Source organism: Epinephelus moara, chromosome 6, assembly GCF_006386435.1.
Source record: "Epinephelus moara isolate mb chromosome 6, YSFRI_EMoa_1.0, whole genome shotgun sequence".
Lineage (NCBI taxonomy): Eukaryota > Metazoa > Chordata > Actinopteri > Perciformes > Serranidae > Epinephelus > Epinephelus moara.
The window spans coordinates 23,592,547-23,612,526 of record NC_065511.1 but is presented as its reverse complement, the minus strand read 5'-3'; the positions used below and the strand labels follow the sequence as shown (position 1 = coordinate 23,612,526).

General features: G+C 41.9%; 1 protein-coding gene across 1 annotated transcript in view; it reads left to right on the top strand.

Annotated features, from left to right (window-relative positions):
* Positions 1–19,980, top strand: part of LOC126392426 (G patch domain-containing protein 8) — a 40,871-nt gene that overhangs the window by 8,868 nt on the left and 12,023 nt on the right. The window contains exon 3 of the mRNA XM_050047810.1: positions 19,101–19,238. Coding sequence (XP_049903767.1) covers positions 19,101–19,238 — 138 coding nt within the window. The remainder of the gene's footprint in view (positions 1–19,100; positions 19,239–19,980) is intronic.

Genomic DNA, 19,980 nt, shown 5'->3' with positions numbered 1-19,980 from the left:
GTTGAGCAGGAGCCCAGGAATTACTCCCAGCCTTTCAGAAAACCAAGGGGCCTCCTTCTGAATAAAGCAACTTGGATTTCATCCTCAGCTTGATGTTCAGATCACATTTTTTCCCCACTTTTTATGTGCATAAGGCCGATTTATAAAAATAACTGCGACTGAAAGAAGTCGAGCAGGCACGTTGCATTTATAGATCAAAGTGGCAGAGGAATTTTAATGCATATGAACAAGTTTCACTTCCCTGAAATCGTTGACATAAGATCAAGGCTTTCATGTTTTGCATTGCTGTGCCTTGCACAGAATAGGCTGTTCTGGTGCACAGTGCACTGCTGAGTACACCAATACACTCACGCAGACCACTTTAAGTCACAGCTTAAATTAGGAGAACTGAGAGATTGAAATAACGATCAAAAACATATTACATAACATGTGTATATACTTTAATTTATATGCTCTCTTTGTATGTCTGCTGTCTAGAAAAATGGGGGTGTATATTCTATTGCCATGAGGGCGCTTGGCGAGACTGAGACTTAAAGCTATAGTGCGTAACTTCTACAGGTCCGTAAATGTCCGTTTCACCCAAGCCACTACTAGAGGAGATGACACAATGCTGATTAAGCTGATCGGCTCCTCTAACATCTCGCGGTATTTTTCAATATATATCATTTTTAGTATGCGTGTAGACCTGGCGCACAGGAAATGCTTCCTCACAACAAGAAGGGAGGGGGAGGAAGAGCGGAGAGTGTCATAGCAAGAGGTAGAGCGCAGGTAGAAAGAGAAAGCAACATGGCGGAGAAGCGGCCGAGACACGGTTCAGAAGTGGATCCTACCACAAAGGCAAGTGTTACTCTGTGTACGGTGTGTGGCGACTGGCAAGTGTTACTCTGTGTACACGGTGTGTGGCGAGTGTTACTCTGTGTACATGGAAGTGCCGCCGGCTTATTAGTTGTAATAACGCATTATCCGCTGGGAGGCGACAGAAGTTACGCACTATAGCTTTAAGTACATTTAGGAACTTTCAGAATCTCATTCAGTCAATACTTTGATCTGATATCATTTGATTGCAAGCATTTATATGTCAGTGGGGCATTACTGAATCTCAAGGCAAGGCTTTCATGTTTTTGCTGTCTCAGGTACATGACCTTTCACCTTTCCCCTTTGACCTCTGACAGATGGCCCTGGGGAAAAACAAGTGGTGGAAAAGGTCATTGTTAGGGTCAAAGATTCATGGGGATGAAATGGATATTACTTAAGTATTACCTTATTATATCTCTGCTTGTATGAGCATACATACAGGAAGGTAGACAAAAAAAAACACCAAGAGCACAAGTGGGGCAAAAAATACATGTAGTATTACAATAACATCGTGCGTGGTTGCATGTGTGTTCATTCTGGTGTGCACTCATGTTTATTTATCAAAGCAGATAGGACCTACTAGGACATTCTGATAGCGCTGGGTCGGTCATGCATCAGTAACAATGCATCAAATTATATCAGACTTACCTCCACCGGCAGCAAGAGCCATGATGCAGACACTAATAATTCATGCCGTTTGCTCCAACCAGCCTTCACATCAGCCGAGATGCAGAGAACAACCCACCGCAATTATCATGAGCAGCAGCATTCCTGTGTTTAGCAGATTGGAGATGCCAGGCGCTCAGCTTAGCGCTGTGCAGAAATGTCCTGGCTGCGCGCTGCCAGGATGGCAGGATCACAGTGGTCTGCAAGCAGCCTCCAGCTACCAGCCACCAGGCCTTGGCTACCTCCTTTATATGGGCAGGGTGCCCGTTTCCTCTGTCTGTTTGTGTATGTATGTTTGGTGTGAGTGTGTTAGCGCATTTCTGCACGAATCTGCTTTGGGGCCTTCTTACCCTTGCTGTGAGGTATATTCTTACCCTGTGGTACGGGATTAGTCACAACACTGAATGGGAAGACATGGAAACAGCAGCAGGGGAGGGGAAGAGAGGAGAGGAAGGGAAACCCCACAAAGATGAGAAGGAACGTGTGGGTGGATTGTGTGAGTGCATGTGCGCTGCATCGAATGGGTATTCATCAATTTCTCTAAGATTCTCCACTTTTCCTCTGCCATAAAACCCAGAGGCAAGAAGTACTGTAAACACAAACTCTGTAAGATCTCCTTCTCTCTGCCTCTTTTTGTGTCTCTCTCTGTCATTCCTCCTGTTTCACTCTCTTCTCTCCACACGTGAAGTTAGCAATGCGTTAGCGTGTGTGATTCTTAGGATTACATATGCAAAACACGTCTATCGTCTAGTGAAGAGAAACGACCATAATGTGAGGTCTGGAGGATGCAGAACATATTGTCTTTCATCTCTGAGTGTGCAGGTGTTGCAGTTGCCAAGTGCTTGTCGTGAAGAGTATAAGCCCCGTTCTAAATTCTCGAGTTAAAGCTCGAGTTAACTTCCAGGTATGACAGAAATGTGTGTTTTTGGAAAAGCTCTGGGAAAAAGTGTGAGCCATGCACTTCACAAACCAAGCCAAAATCTATGAACTTTGTGTGCGTGGCTGCATGTGGGTGTGTGTTTGTGTTTATGTGCGAGGATGTGAAAAATAGCAGCGTGTGATTTATGTAAATGAGTGTCATCGGCCGAGGAGGAGGCAGAATTCCCAGGCCTGATGAGTGGCTTAATGATTCATCAGCCTGGCTGAGGCAGGCATCAATAATGGATGACAGAGTGGGTCATGCAGGATTGCTCGCCCCTTGATTAAAGTGCTCCACAGCTAAACGCCTCACTTCCTCCCTCTTCTCACCCTACCTTCTGCTAGGATAAATACAGAAATGTGCCGTACACGCACACCCCCGCACACACACGGTCACGCACACCTCTTCCTCAATCTCTTCCCGTACAGCCTTATGTCATCTCACCTCTCACATGCTTAATAAGCTCTCATCCCTTCTTCATCTCCTCACTCTGCTTCTTTGGTCTTAATCCAATCACCGCGAGTGAAAGAGGGAGAGAGAGGGGCAGAGAGAGGCTGCGAGAGAGCGGGAGAGGGGGATAGACGAAGATGGAAAGCGTGGGAGAAAAGAAGAGAAAGCCACAAATGAATGCTTTATAATTTGTCTGTACAGAAATGGAACCTTTCTCTCTGGAGATAAGACAGCAACATAAATGTTCTTTCTCTCCCCTCCGCACACAGAGAGGAGGGAGTCGTTTTCTCTCTGTCTCTCTCTCTTTAAGCTGTATGTGGGTGTTGGTGTGACAGGACAAATCTCTGTCTATTAGGAGACATAAACCTCTAAACCCCGAGCTACACGGCCATACATACTAATGCAGCCATACAGAGGGCTGGATAGAAGTTGGGAACGATAGCGAGGACACACTGAGAAAGAAGGAGATGTGGAGAGCAGAGAGATGGAAGGAGGCAGAGCAGGATGTTGAAAGCAGAGAGTCCTGGCGGGATTTCAATCCCCGGCCGGCACAGGGTCTTAACTGCTACACAATCTTTGAGTACAGCAAAACCAGCTTTAACAAAGTCAGACTGACGTGCACCACAAAGCAAGTTCAGTGAGCCTGCGTGTGTATCCCCTGTATGAGTGTGATGATGTTGTACCAAACTATTCATTCCAGCCCTCTCATCTGTAGTATCATGCACCATGCACTCATACTTTAATGTGCCTGAGAAAAGATCACTCACTCTTATTGGACACACTCATGTTATCCCTAGATAGCACTAAAGCACTGCACAGAGCGAACATGCACACACACACAGACACAGGCTCACCCGTGTTTCAAAGCTTCAAAAGTACCCGCAATCATAAATGCCTGAAAGACAGCAATCATTCCTCAATTCACCGACAGCAGAAATCCATCGCTCTCCCTCTGCCGTCCTCGCTCCCCCTCATCTGTAAGTCTCTGAGTTGGCGAGATTTAGCCGAGCGTTAAGAGTGCAGCATGTAATCTGAGATCGTATTAATCCTGTTCTTTAAATCTGTCACTTCCCAAACTGATTACCTTCATCTTCTTAACTTGTCTTTCACTCTAATCTGTATCATCACACTCTGACAGATTGCAGTCACAGCTTGATCACTTGAACAGATAGAGACGCAATCCGCTTTGAGGCAATCAATCAGCCGCCTCGTCTGGACAGACAGACAGACACAGTCCAGGATATGATTTGTGACTGGTGTTTAACAACCATAAACTGTATATAAATCACGGATGTGGCCACTGTGACATCACCCATTGGTTTGTGGACTCCTGTTTCAAAATCTTGAGCTTGGCATTTTGGTTGTCAACATCTGGGATTTGTGGAGCCAAAAGTGGCCCAAGGTGACAATATTTAGACTAAATTAAACAAGTGAGTTACATAAAAATTCACCCACTGGGTTGAAGACGTGGCATGTGTACGGCCCCTAATTTCCAGGGCTGGTACCTGCGGTTATTCCACAGGCTAGTTAATAACATGTCAGGCTGGAAATCCAAAGTGTGGGATCATTTTGAGAAGGTGAAGGACGAACCCAAGGTGATATGTAAACTCATCTTCATGGGTTGACTAAAAACATGACGCATCATTTGAAATATGGAAGTAGCTACATGCCCATTAGCCACTTAGTACAATCATTACTGCTTTGCTGACAGCGTCATTAACAGGCGGCTCACTCAATGTGTGACGTGCACTTGTAGATAAAATATAGGCCTATATTAATGAAGGTTCATTAGTACGGTTTTGTATTTCTCTGTAATGTAGCACAGTGTTAACAATGTTACTGATACTATTCTTTCTCACACCCTCAACTCAAACCATTGTGTTGCCCCGCCTAAAATACATAATTTAATAATTACATTAATATCGTAAACATGCGGGCGACTAGTTGACTGATGGCTCTAAATGATGACGATTGGTCGACTAGGAAAGTTCTTAGTCAAGAGCAGCCCTAATCAAGAGCGAGAAAGTTCACTTGGCAGGTTGGAGTGGAGGTGGATGGGTCCAACAAGCACAGGACTTTGACCCAGGGATTGGTGTTGGTGTCCAATGTGAATGTTGAGTTATTTTGTCACATGAGTTGTTAGTTATCTAATTTATTAGTCACATGAGTTGACTGATGTTACTGACATCAACCACAATCTTTTCCCAACCCTAGCCATGTTGTTTTATTGCCTAAACCTTATGACCAACCCCCTGCGTCAAGATATAACAGAAAAGGCTGCCAAAAGGTTTTTAAAAAGTTTCAAAAGCATTCTAAAATGGGTGTCTGTGGGGACTGACCCCTTCTGGAGCCCATCTGAAGTGGCCATTCAAGAAAGTGCAGTTTTTGGTACTTCCATATTGGCTTCATTCTTCGGCCCGGGAGGGTGCCTCTTGGTTACGACCCTGACTCAGAGGAAGCAGCATAAAAGTGACACAACAACTTGCAAGTTTATCGCAAATAATGTAAACCAAAGAATAACAAAGAAACAGAAAATGGTGGCCGCTGACACGAGCTGCATGGGGTTGAGAGAGAGTGTGGGTTGCTTGACAGGGCTTTTAAGGCCAGCTAACAGGTGCAAGAAAATCAGGGGCTGATGGAGGTTACCTGCAAAACACGGCATACAGAAAAGCAGAGGAGCTGAGGACATAACAGTTGTGTGTGTGTGTGTGTGTGTGTGTGTGTGTGTGTGTGTGTGTGTGTGTGTGTGTATGTGTGTGTACCATCTTAACTACACTGTATATCCATTTATCCATGCAGGGTTTTCACTTGTGTCTGTAATTTAAATGTCAAGAGTGTATGGTCCATATAATTCCATTTTTCTGCCAGCTGGGAGAGGAAAGCATTTTATATTGGAGATGACATTTAGCAAGGGGAGAGAAGCCGGATAGGCACACAGATGGAAGGACACATACCTGACAAGGCCTTTTAATGCATGAGAGAGGAAAACAGATATGAGAGGAACTGAGAGAAAGTCGAAAAAATATTATTTAAGACTAGAATGGAAAATATATCTGAAATAAATGAAAAGAGGAGAGGTTGAAAAGATAAGAGATGATCAGATCACACCAATCTAGCCGTCCAAGGATGTCCTTATGTCATTTTCACCCCTGAGAGCAGCTGTGGAGAGAGTATCAAAGAAGAAAAGAAGAGGTGCAAGAAAAACAGACTGCTTACACAAAGATTACTTATATCTGTTGCAGATATAGAAATGGCAGAGACTAAAGTTCACCTCTTTATCCTGTATACATACCATCCTTTGGCTGCCTGTAATTGGTTTATGATGTTCTCCTTAATGTGCACTGAGAGAAAGAGGAAGAAAAAGGAAACCTTTGCCTTTTAGAGAAACAAATGCGAGTCCCTGAAGAGCACAGTGAGTGAGTGGTAGGATCATAAAAATACATTAAAAGACACAGAGGAGACCACAGTTTGTAGAACGGCAGGGTATTTTAGGAATTTGCATGCACGCTTTCATGCATTTGTGCTTCTGCCTTGATCCCACCCAACACAAATTTTATCCACAAAACGGCTGGAGAGAAACTATGGGTCATGTTTGTTCAAGTGGAGAGAATGTTTTAAGATGTCCTCTGCTTTTTTTGGGGTTTTTTTGGACTGAAAGCTATGCTCTGCCCCGGTGAATCAGTTTAACTCGTCCTGCACGAGCCAGAGGCTGAGCTCACATTGTATTCAGGATGACACGAACACAGAGAGATTGAGAGAGGAGGGGGAGGACGTGGTACATTTTAAATGTGGCACCGAAAAGGAGTGATCAATGATACAGTGCATGAGTAACCCTGCGAAAACAAGGGAGCCCTGTTGAATAAGGAGGAGATGGAGAGAATGAAGTCAGGGAAGGTGGACAGATCAGCGGAGGGGCTCTTTGGCCTTGCATTGTGATGGACTGAGAATTAAATTTTGATCGCTCACTGAGTGATCGCTCTGCCGGGCCTTGTGACTAATCATAGATTTATGACTCAAACAGGAGACCGGTGCGATTTGTTCATGCCACAAGCTTCCTGCTGTTGCCCCAGACTATAGCAGTATGGTTATTTTGAGGCTTTAGAACACCCGTCTCTCATTATTCTTCACGTTGTGTTATATTTGGATGCGATATGTCACATTATATATAGAGTCTGGGCACTATCTGGTAGTTTGTTTTTTTTAACAGACAAGTTTAGGTCTTAACATCTACCAGCAGCTTAGATGCCAACAGATGTGTTGAGACCGGATTAATTTTTAACAGTGCAACTGTAACACAGTACTGTAAATAGCGTGACAGCAGCACTACTGTGCAGCCTTTAAGTATTCAGGAAGTAACGTATTTTCTGTTTGTTTCAGGGGGTATTTTGGATGTGCTTGGGCAAATAGATTTAAAATAAAACAATAACGACAAGGTTATGGTATAATGTCTTCAGTGGCTCTAGGAATTTTTTTTAAATCTAAGGAAGTGTATATATAGATATGTATATAATGTAAAACTAGTCCATACCCGGGGATGTGTTATGTATAGAGGAATAAGAAATCAAAAAAAGTATATTAGAGGAGATGCAAAATGAGAGCACTGTAAATGCACTGTGTAATAATGTAAGACAAACAATGCACACTGTATTTAGAAACATGCTTTATGGCAAAATACATGGAGCATAGTTTTGGCTGACAGCACGGAGGCACGCGCGTGCGCGGGGCCGTGCGCGGGCACACAAGTACACGCAACACGGAGAAAGAATGAAAGAAACAGTGCAAAGTGCACAGCACAATGTTTAGTTTGTAATGTTTGCATGTATGTCAGTAAAGTGAAAATACGTAATGGCTGGCTCGCACACACAGACACAGACACGCGTTCGTTCAGTAAAATAATTACCTTAGTCTTCAACAAGTGTTGGTGTTTGAAATTGCATGTCCCAGCCATAAACTGTGGTCCGAGTGCAGGTGTTTTCCAAGTGGTGTTGATCCGCAAGTGTTGGAGATAAAGGCTTCCTAGCCAAACTGTGGTCTCCACGAATGCGTAGCTCGCGCTGCTAATGGTGCTCACAGTATGAATGTGTAGTGGAAAAACGTGAATATAAACAGTAGAAATGTGGGAAAAATGCAAAAACGGCATTGTGGCTGTCTGCATATGACCAAGATGAAAGCCTATGTGCAAGTTCAGAGAAGTAGGTCAAAGCAGTGAGGAGGAAAGCGGATGATGACAGACGGACGGACAGAGGTTTCTCCATTTAATAGTAGGATATATTCCTGATTGAACTTGACATTTAAAGTTCCGAACAAAAATCCTGTGGTACAAACTCGGGGCATAGAGTTTGAAAGACCTTGGAATTTCCTAGAGGTGGGACAAAGTCAGTGTTTTCCAAGTCACAAGTATGTCTCAAGTCTTTGCTTTTAAGTCCCAAGTCAAGACAGTCAAATCCCGAGTCAAGTCTCAAGTCCTAAACTCTGAGTTTTGAGTCCTGAACAAGTCATAACCAAATGAAATGCCATTTTTAAAAGCAGAGTAATAATTTACTAAATTTACAAAAATCATAAATGTTTTTATATTAGATAATATATGCAAACAAAAATTGAGCTTAGCATTAGTTCAGGCAGGACACGATGTCAAGCACAGCTCACATCCCAGCTACATCAGCTGATCTCAAACAGCCCAATCAACTGATGGATCAGCCAATTGATGGAAGGGAGTCAGCTGATAGATCACATGATTCCTTTCTATGCAGCCAGTTGGTGAATCACATTCAGGGCGCCCTATTTAAACTGCTCTGGTCTGCCTACTGTTGCTGCTTCCTCTGCAAGCTGCTATGCAACTGCCTCCACCCCAGCTCCTCCTTTTCATGGTGTTTCTGAGTTATCAATGTCAATTCTGTTTGTCATCAATGCTCATTCTGTTCTGTTAACAGGGGTCTTTGCTGCTGCTCTGCCTGTTTGAGACTTTTCATGTGGGCACATGGAAGGGCAGGGAGGTTTGCTCTCTTGGCCTTAAGGCTTTCCACGTAGGAGCATGGAAGGGCAGGGAGGTTTGTTCTCTCTGCCTTAAGGCTTTCCATGCAGGTGCGTAGGAAGGGTGGAGAGGTGCACTTTCTCCACCTTAGGCTTTCTGCGTAGGCCCAGGAAAGGCAGAGAGGCCCTAGAACAAAGCCATAAGGCAAAATATTACACTGCAAATGTAACATTAGGTCTTCAGGGTTCTCTCCTGTAACATGACTGGATGCTGTCGGATTTGTTCAAACAAAGTGGATCTAGAGTATTAAGTGTTAGCTTGCTGGGAAAAGCCCTTATGTTAACAGATTTGGGAAATGATAGTAAATCAAGTGATTCATGGCACTCTTTTAAAAAAGAATCCTTTTTATTCTTTGGGTTATGGGAAGGTATCAAGTATTTTCAAGTCAAAAGGCTTCAGTAACAAGTCATTGGTGTTGAAGTCCAAGTCAAGTTGAAAGTCTTCTTCAATTTTGTTAAGTGGAGTCTAAAGTCATCAAATTTGTGACTCAAGGTTGACTCAAGTCCAAGTGATGAGACTTGAGCCAATACTTCTGGAATTTAGCCTGAATTCATGTCGAAATAATAATAAAAAAAATATGTGTTTCCAGCTGGGATGATGTACATGAACGCCTCTCAAGTTAAAACAGATGCAGAAACATGGCAGACAAATTCATTCATACATTATTCTTATCCATTTATCCTATTCAGTGTCACAGGGGTCTGTCCAAGCTGACACTGGGCAAGAGTCGGGGTGCACCCTGGACAGGCTGCCAGACTATCACATGGCTGACACATGGAGACAAACTACAAATATCATACAAGATTTTTTTTGCTCACATTTAATTGTAATATGGCATTAGGTTGTGGCCATTAGTTGTTGTTTATGTAGAGTGACCTACATTAGTTAGAAATGTCTGGGACAAAATTACTAATATGAAGCTTCAGACTGTTATCGGTGTGTTTTTTAAATTATCTGAGCATTAAAGAACAAAACACCTTCACTGTAACTTCCATGTTGTTTCCAAATTTCTACTGAAAGCTCATGAACACACTAAAGTTGGAAGAACGTCTTCCCAACTCGGGAAAGGGGAGCATCCAAGAAACATGTGAATGCAGCATTACCAGGCAGGGAGGCTGTGACAGAAGAACCTATTAGGTTGCATTATGGGAAATGTAGACTCCAGGGACTAAAAGTCAGGATATCTCAGCCACTGCTTTACTAATTCTGATATATATTTATTTGATATATATTTCCTCCCACAGTAGTAAAAGTGGAAAACCAGATTAAATGTAAACAAAACGTCTGTTACAATGGCTCTCAGTTTAAGTATCAAATCCAGGGAGATGCGCTCCTCATTTTGACAAGACAACATAGGGCGCAGGGCAAATTAGCAAATATAATCTCTTCATCATTTATTCATTAGTTTGTTTGTCTTGCATGCTGCTCAACTTAAAAGGTCAGAGGCAGATGGAACATTTGGTTATATTTTGAGCAAGAACCAAAGACAAACGCCGGTGATTCACAGTGAAGAGACCGGTGCTTAAGATAGTATACAGGTTACACAGAAACATGAGTCACAACACACCTGACTCAGGCACACTGGAATATACTTTGTACTTTTCCCTGTGTGTCGGGTCGATCTTGTATTGAGAATAATTTTAGCCTGTCTGCTGTCTCCTTCACAAAGTTGGTTGCTGGCAGTGTGTGAGATGACGTAGCTCACTGCTACTAACACATCTGTCCCTTTGGCTGTAAGGAAACTATCTATGGTCAACACATCTGTGGTTTTGGCTATGCCTGCTCTATGTACTTGTTTTGGCCACACTTCTAACTGGCTTTCATGATCTGAAGCAAACAAAGATACACAAGCACAACACTATCAGATGGTTTCACATAGACAAAAACGCAGGCTGGGACGTAGGTACAGATGCATACACACACATCAAATGAATAAATGGGTGGACACTGGCCATAGAGGCATATTAAAGGCAGTCAAGGGAGATGCATTAAGGCTGCAAATATCAGCTCATTAACACTCAGCTATCCTGTTTGGCAGTCTGCTGTGTTGCTGTGTGTGTGTGTGTGTGTGTGTGTGTGTGTGTGTGTGTGTGTGTGTGTGTGTGTGTGTGTGTGTGTGTCTGCCGCTGAAATCTACAGGTCATTACGGTAACAAGCAACTTAGCCCTCAGGTCAGCTGTCATTAGCTACAGAAGAATGGCCAGAAATCAACACAGCAGCGCCAGACTCTCACACTGCCAGACTCTCTCCACTTGTGCATGTGTGAATGCATGTGTGTCTGACGGAGAGAATCACACAAACACTGTAGAGACGGGCAGAGAGGAAAACAGAGAGGCAGATACACGTATATAGTCTCAGAGAGGGGGACAGAGTGGGAGGCAAACAGATTTGCTGATTTTTTTTTAACTCATTTTTTTAAACCACAAATGGAATTGTTTCTATTCAGTACATTGGCCAAGTTAGAGTGATAATTATAGCTGAAGATAATTAAAGACTTAATTGGGCTTGATAAACAGTTATGAATTGTTTATTGAATTGTTCTGTGTAGCAATTAGAAGTTCTGAATTCATAAATATCTCCTTTTCACAGTTTGTCCCTTTTTCCCTCATCTCTCCTTCTCTCCATCTCTTTTCCTAGACATTGTATGGTTGTATGATTTGGACCATCCATGCAAATATGTCACCATTTTACACACCATAGAGCAGGGATGTCAAACTCATTTTGGTTCACTGGCCACATGTAGCCCAATTTGATCTCAAGTGGGCCGTACCAGTAAATCCACTGCATAGAAACCTATAAATAACAATGCTCCTTTCTTTCGATGCAAAGAAGTATATTCTGAAAATGTTCATTCATAAAACAGATGATGAACAGCCTGAGATGTCTTCAACTCATACGTCTCTGTTTTTCTACTCTCAGTCATTCCACTACTCCCTCTCATTACACATGCATTTTTCCAAACATTTCCACTCTTGTCTAGTAGCACAGGTATCACCACACCACCCAGAGTGTGAGATATTGAAGCAGCAGGTTAAGTTATCCTCTGCCTTTCAAATCATTTACAAATCAAACATTTTGACAGACAGGGTTTCACTAATATTGTTTTCAGATAGATGTCTGATAAAGATTGTTTTGCACTGAAGCAGCTGATTGAAAATACTCAATAATAATAAGAATCTTTACATGTGACCACAACAAGTATTCCTTATTTTTTCAGGGAACTGTGCTTGAGACAGCACTTAACAGAAAGGAGGATACTCCATGTGTAATAGATTGCTACTAAAGAGTTTCTAAATGGCCAGTAAATAATAAGTTTGTAATAAAGGCTAATAATGGGTTAATAAAAGGTTATTACAGGGCTAATGACAGTTTAATAGATTGCCAAAAGGGTTTTTAAAAGGCCAATAAAGGGTTAATGAATTGTTACTAAAGGTTTTTAAAGGGATAATAAAGGATACATAAATTGTCAATTAAGGGTTATTAAAGGGCTAATAAAAGGTTATTACAGGCTAATTGAAGGGCTAACCCTTCATTAACCCTAAAAAAAAACTTTATTTGCATTTATTAGCACTTCATCTACCATTTATTGACCCTTTATTAACAGCATATTAGCCCTTTAGTAAATATTAACAATTTATTAACCTTCATTTTCCTTTTAGTAACCATCTATTAACCCTTTACTTAAAAGTTATTAGCCCTTTATTAGACCTCAAATAACCATTTAATAACAATGTATTACTAAAGGGTTATTAAAAGGCTAAAAAAGGGTTAATAAATTGTTAATAAAGGTATTCAAAGGGATAACAAAGGTTTAATTGATTGTTAATAAAGGGTTATTAAAGGGCTAATAAACAGCTAACTTGCTCCTGAAACCTGACATCTCATAGTTTTCAGAAGTGCATCAATATGAGGTGTATTAAGTCAGATTGGACCCTTTTGCAGGCCAGCTGTGGCCCATGGTCCGTATGTTTGACATCACTGCCTTAGAGAGTGAAAAGAGACTGAATTCTTCAGTCAGAGAAAAAATACAGCACCTTACTCATTAGATACCACACTTTCCAAGATGAAGTCAATTTCTAAATAGGCAGATGGCCTTGATATTTTTGAGAGACCTTGTCTTGGATGCTCCAAATGTTGCTTTGTGGAAAGGCAACGCTACACTTTTGAGGATACATTTTTAAACCACTACTTTTTATGTTCCATCGTTTTGTATTTCTTTATTAGCTACAAAATATGGAACAGTGGATATAAATACAATAAAAGCAGGTGATACACAAGATAATGTAAATTACAGACAGGTGTATCTAACGAGTCAGTCGACTGTCGCTCATTAGTTTTGTCAGTAATTAAATCTATTTCATTACTGAATAGGTTTCACAGCAACATGACGAGGAAATTAAAAAGATGGAAAAAAGCAACATTTTTGATTGAAAACAAAAGTCAAGGGAAGCAGCTTTGGAAATCATAATAACATATAAGAGATAAAATGCACACACAAAGAGGGACAGTATTCACAAGTTGAAACTAATCTCCAGTGTTATTACAGACATATACAGTTCTATAGAGGGTCCATATGGACATAGTGCTAATAGGCATGTAACCTTATACGACCTGTGCTTGTATCAGCTCTACAACTGCAATTACTGTAACAGTGGTTTCCTCAAAGTAAGCCATATTCATAAAGTTTTTACTGTTTCTCCCCGCAGTTGAAGTTCTCTTCAGTTTATATATTTGAACAGAGAGAATCTGTTTCCACCCGTTATGTTGCTACTGGGCTCTCTGTCTCTCTCTGTGTGGATTTATTATGCATGCTGAGTGTTATACTTCGGCCTATTTTTTTTTGCTAGTATGGATATATTTTGAATTCATGCTGAACCAAGACTGCAATTAAAACGTGTGTTGCCATGCTGTTAACAATTATCACATCTGACCAGTTTCGTCTCAGTATGTCCAAGCCAGCAAATTTAATAAGTCGGAGGATTCACACTTTTCTGTAAATGGTATTCAAGTACTCACCACTTGCCTGCGCACATCTAGTAGTATTCACTTATCCAGACATACTGATAAAAGCATAAAGAAAGAGAAACACAAGGGGAGGAAAAAGACAAAGTGCAAAAACATCTTAATCTAATTTTATCTGTATATTAGATCTTATCATTTATGTGTATTTACAGGGGTCATTATGTAGTTTTAGACTTAAGTAAGGGGATTTTTACTCTCTTTCTTTGTGTCTTTCTATTTGTTTAAGCCTATAGTTGATCTCTGCCATCCAATATCCTGTTTTGGGAGAAAATACATCAAATCAGGGAGACGAAATACTTTAAAAATGCTGTGTCAGAGTGAATGTACTGTCATATCAGTCTGTTAGTCCTCCCTCACACTGTCTCTAGGATGAGTCCAGCCATCCATGAAAATGCTGTTCAATATTTAATTACAACCAGCGAGACAGTGACCAGTGAGACGCGTGAAACAATTTAGCCGGGCGGTGTCTGTACACTATTTTAATTTTTTATTTTAATGTAATTGAAGAAATCATAACAAATTAAGCAAAAATTAAAACAGCAATGAACATATTCAAGTCACTGCACATAACCTCTGCATGTGGACTAGCTTCATCACTCTGAGCATTAAAGTAAGTTTTATTCAAAGTGTTTTCTGCCATACTCGCTGTTTGCTGTTTAAAATTTCATGACCACTTACACAGACTCTTATCAAAATCTGTCGACACAAAATGTTTGAACGTGTTTTAAAGGGACGGTTCACCCCAAAATTAAAGTATATAATTTTTCCTTTTAACTGTAGGGCTATGTATTAATCCAGATTGTTTTGGTGTGAGTTGTTGAGTGTTGGAGATGTCGGCCTTCTCTTTGATATAATGGAACTAGATGGCACTTGGTCTGTTGTGCTTAAAGCAACAAAAATATACATTTAAAACTCATCAGTAATGTCTCTTTCCAGAAATTATGACCCGGTTACTCAAGATAATCTACAGACTTTGTTGTGAGCAGTTTCATGTAGGAACTATTTTCTCTTACCAAACAAAAGGAAGCATGCATCTACTGGTAGCTGAGAGGCTCATACTCAAGACAGAGCGAGATGTAAACAGTTCAGTGGTGCTAGGTGAGCCGGCAGTAGATGCACGCAAGGGCAGATTGTCAGACAATGGACAGCTGGGCAGAGAAGTGCAAAAGGCCCCACAGCCATTCCTAGATAGAGGCAAGACACACACTTTATAGTTGTTTAGCCTCTTTTTGTGTCATTGTTTTGCTATTTTTTAAGCACTAATGCATATTTTTTTCTGGTTTTGTGGCTCTTTATAGTCATTTTGTGTGTCTTTGAGGTAATTTAGTGTCTCTTTGTGATTGTTCAACACATTCTCACTCTGACCTCGCCACATATTGACGTTTGGTCATGAACTTTCCACATCCTGATATGACGTGCAAGGTTTTTGTTGGACCCATCCACCGTCCCTCCCGCCCGTTCCACTCCGACTTTCGCTGCCTTAACTTTCGTTCTTGTTCAGAAGCGTTTCCCCCTGACGCCGCCGAGTGCCAATGAACTATAACAACAACCAGCCATGTATCAAGTCGACATTTAAGGACGGCTTTATTCTTCAGTGTCTGACGTCGCAAGTCACTACCCGAGGGCCGGATTTCAATGACTTTATAGTGAGACCGGGTTGGTTTGTTTTGCTCCTTTTTGTAGTTAGTCTGTGTATCTTTGCAGTTTCTTTGTATCTCTGTTTGGTCTTTTTTAATCTCTTTGTGGTCCGTACATGTTAATTTGGGTGACATTTTGCAGTTGAGAGCCAGAGGGCCCCCTTTAAACTGTGGGTCCCCCAGCCCTGTGCCTGGTAGACTCGTTCAGTAATTCTTCCGTGCATGCACACTTGTCTCTGTGAAGTGATTTAGTTGGCAGGTGTAGTTTGGTAGGAAGAAAACAATTCCTACATGAACCTGCTCACAACGAGGTCTGTCAATTATCTTGGTTAACACTCGATAACTCACACCAGAAGAATCTAGACTGATGAAAAGCACCATGGATAAGAGGAAAAGTATGTATATTGGATATCAGGGTGACCCTTTAAATGGTTGTTACATATGTAATGCAGCTTATTATTTAGTGGACCGCTATCTTAAATAAGAGACAGTGCATTTTAAAAAATAGTTGATGGACAGGATAATATCAAATTCAAAGAAAAATGCCTCTCTCTGACCTTGAGGTTCCACCTGCAGTCAGCTTACTGTCAAGATGTTAGTAAGAGCTAGGTTATGACAGTGATAAGCATATTATCTAAGGTGTCTTTGATTTTCTGTGCAGATCAGCAGTCTTGAAGGTCAAGATCACCAGAGAGAGAATTCTGAAAAGCTTTTAGTTATGCTTATTTGAAATCTCCATAAGTCTCTGTGCAGCATGCCTCCAACTAATAAGGATGTCATTTCTGATTTAACACACTATAAAAGTCGGAGATCCCCTCCACAAAAAAACAAGACAAAAACCGTGAGGGCAAGTTTGAATGGGTACGGTGGCTGTGACAGGGAGATTGCATCAGAGAGGTGCCACCACAGCTTCAGTCTGCAGAACTCCCAGAGCTTCCTTAAGGGACTTTGTCTTTCTGAGGAGTTTTTCATGAATACATTGTATATCATTACTTTTCAGTGCACAAATTTTCAAACGCTGACAGACCACATGTGTAAAACACTTTAAGCGTGACCTGTTCATTTCCACAGAGGCTCGAGACATTGAATTACATGCGTGTGTGTGCCTAAAACTCCGGTTATGGTTCATAACGACTCTTATTTGTAGCATAATTTCAGCTATGAAGAGGAATAACACGGCACTTCTCCCACAAATTGACGATAAGCAAAAAGGGGAGAGAAAAAAAAAAAAGCACGGAAACTCATTCACATTCACAGCGTCACACAAACACATATAATCATGCAAACAATCACCGTCCATTCAGGTCTGCAGATATCAGTCGTGCTTTCTCTGCAAACAGATTTATGCTAGTGAGGTAAATTGAGGTCTAGATTAATTTAGCACTGGTATATCAGGTTGACAGACTGTGTGCGACTGTGCATGCATAAGTGTGTGTGTGCTTGTGTCTATGCATTCAGCGCCAGTGCATAAGCGCAGAAATCGTATGAAGTGTATACATTTAGGGTAAACATGTTTGATTTTAGTGTGCAGCAGGAGGGTGGGTAATGGCGTGTCAGGATGCCACCGACATAAACAAATGGCTCCTGAGTTCACACACACACACACACACACACACACACACACACACACAGTTTCTGCTTTCATGCATTCACACCTTCTCTCATGTACATACGCCCCTCTCTCTGTATATATTTTCTCCTCTTCAAAATAATTACCCTGACAGAACGCAGAGAGGTGAGAAGAGAGGGTTAGGGGGTACAAAGGCAAGCGCACAGAAAAAATATACACATGTTCACATGTATAATGAGTATGTGAAGGCATGCACATACAGAGCCCCTGTGTAATCTTACATAAGGCCAAATGTTGACAACTACGCAGCATTCATTATCTCAATCTCATCCCTCTGGCAGCACTCAGATGAAGGCTGCACTTGGTGATTGGATCATTTCCTGGTCGTGACTTAAGACTGCAGCCTAGATCAATACCATGACACACACACAGAGCAGCACAGGATCAATGTATATTAGTTACCTGTCTGTTTATTTTATTATAGAGGTGTCAGCCTGCTGCTTCGACCTCCACTCCTTTTCACCCATTCTGACTGAAAACCAGAAGGAGTTAGCCAGAGGATGGACCGTTTTTTCCTCCTGTATGTGTGTCTGTGTGTGTGGTTAAATATTACCTCGATGTAGCATTTATGTGTGTGTGAAAAGTGATGGCATGTACAACAGGGATTGCAAGACTCTGTGGTAGTAATAATGCAAGGTGTTTGTGCCTGTGTGTGTGTCTGCGAGGGCAAGCAGGGGTCATTTCTCCTCTTGCCTGCATTCCTATCCTCCCTCTCTTTTCCTTTCACCTCTGTTCCTGTGTGCAGGCATATTACTGAAGCAAATTGGGGCCAATAGACTCTGTCACTGCATGACCCAGGGCTCACCAAACAGAAAAGGAACAAGCGAGACAGAGAGAAAAAGGCAAATAGAGGGGATAAAAGGGAAGATAAAGGAAAGGAAGAAAAAGAGCAAGTTGCAGGAGGGGGAAAAAAAGCGGCTTGGACAGCATGAGAGCTAGCAAAGAGAGGGAGAGAGAGCCAGGAGATGGACGGAGGGAAGGAAAGAAGCAGAGGAGGATAGAGAGTGAGAGAAAGAAGTGACAACCTCAAATTAAATTCCCATCATGTCAGTGTAGAACAGAATTCAATAGTGTTTATTGGCAGCCCCTAGCCTCAGGGAAATTACATTCTGAAGCAGAGCATGGCATGAATGCACACACACACCCCTGAACACACGCACGCGCGCACACATATACACAAGCAAGCACACACATCTTTTGTACACAACACTGTGCATGTCCTCGGACCAAAAATAAAAAATAAAAAGCCCTCTGGCTGATGTGAGCATGCAGACAAGCGATTTATCCCCTGAGGTCCATGTGCCATTTGCGCAGTGCATGTGTATCTGTCTGTCCATGTGCTATTTACGCGCCTTTGTGTGTGTGTGTGTATTTGTCTGGAACTTTCTTCACATGCACGCTTTTGCCAGTGTGCAAAAGACTAAGTTGTGCATTTTAGATGCTCAGTTTTTCTGTCTGTCGGCCACAATTGCCACTCTCTCTGCAGTCAGACTCAGACTATTTGCCATTATAGTACATACGCAGGTTTCTATTACAGTGGCTGTATTAAATGTGTCCCCAGGCTCAAGTTGCCATGAGCACAGGGCTTCAGTGCCTTTGTCCAACCTCCGGCAGCAGCAGCAAAGGCAGCATACTTTAATGGGAAGCCGTTTAACAGTTTTATGCAGAGCACATGTAGAGGCTATTACTGCTGATGTCTCTGGGATGCAGATTTGTTCTAAATGGCTAACAATCTGCCATTCTTTCAACCCCCCACCCCCCAACTCCTCTCTGCCCCTCTAACCCTTTATGTCTCTGTCTGTTTATGCCTCTATCTCGACTCTCTCTCATTTCTCTCCCCCTGTCCCTCCAACACACTCACTCGTTCTCCCCGTCTCTCTCTTTCTCCAGGAGCGTGCAGAGAGGGCTTTGGGCTGCTCAGTGGAGGATCTGAAGGCTCTCTTCTACTGTGAGCTGTGTCACAAGCAGTACCTCAGACACCAGGAGTTTGACAACCACATCAACTCCTACGACCATGCACACAAACAGGTACATGGGATGCACCGGCACTGTAGCTACACACACACACACACATACACGCACACATACTGTGTAACAGCACGCTTACAGACATTTTTGTTTATGATCTCTTGTCATGGAATTTGGGTATTTTAGCATTATGCACGATGACGGAAAGCTACTCTACATTTCCATGTCAATCTGCCCATTGGGTACAGTTTCCCAGCAGGTAACAGTAGGAGTGTGACAACCACATCATCTCTTACAAGCACGCACACAGAGCTGGAACACCTCAACTCCAGACACATACACACAGACATATAACGTACACACACACAAAGACAGCTATGTATTTAGATTCCCATTTTGATACTCATGTTAAGATTAACTTAATTGATCCAGTGTAGGGCAATTTACATCACAGCAGTGCATGAAATATATGCAGTATAACACCAAGCATAAAATATAAATAGAGGTACTCTATACACAATATAGACATAACTGTGTTTGGCTAATATTGGGTTTTGTTTTGAGGTCCCACAGTCAGAAGTGTCCCCAGAAATTTTTCATAGGGGTGGCCAGATGGGGTCACTGAAAATCTTGGGTGGCACACCAAAACCAAAAGCCACAAATTAATTTTAGGAGTTCGCTTATAGGCCGTGTCAGTGTGGAGAATTAGGGAATTGCATACTGGTCTCTTATTCTACAATTAATGTTACTAATTATCTGATGTGCATAGACTAATACCACTACAGTAAACATTCTGATTTCC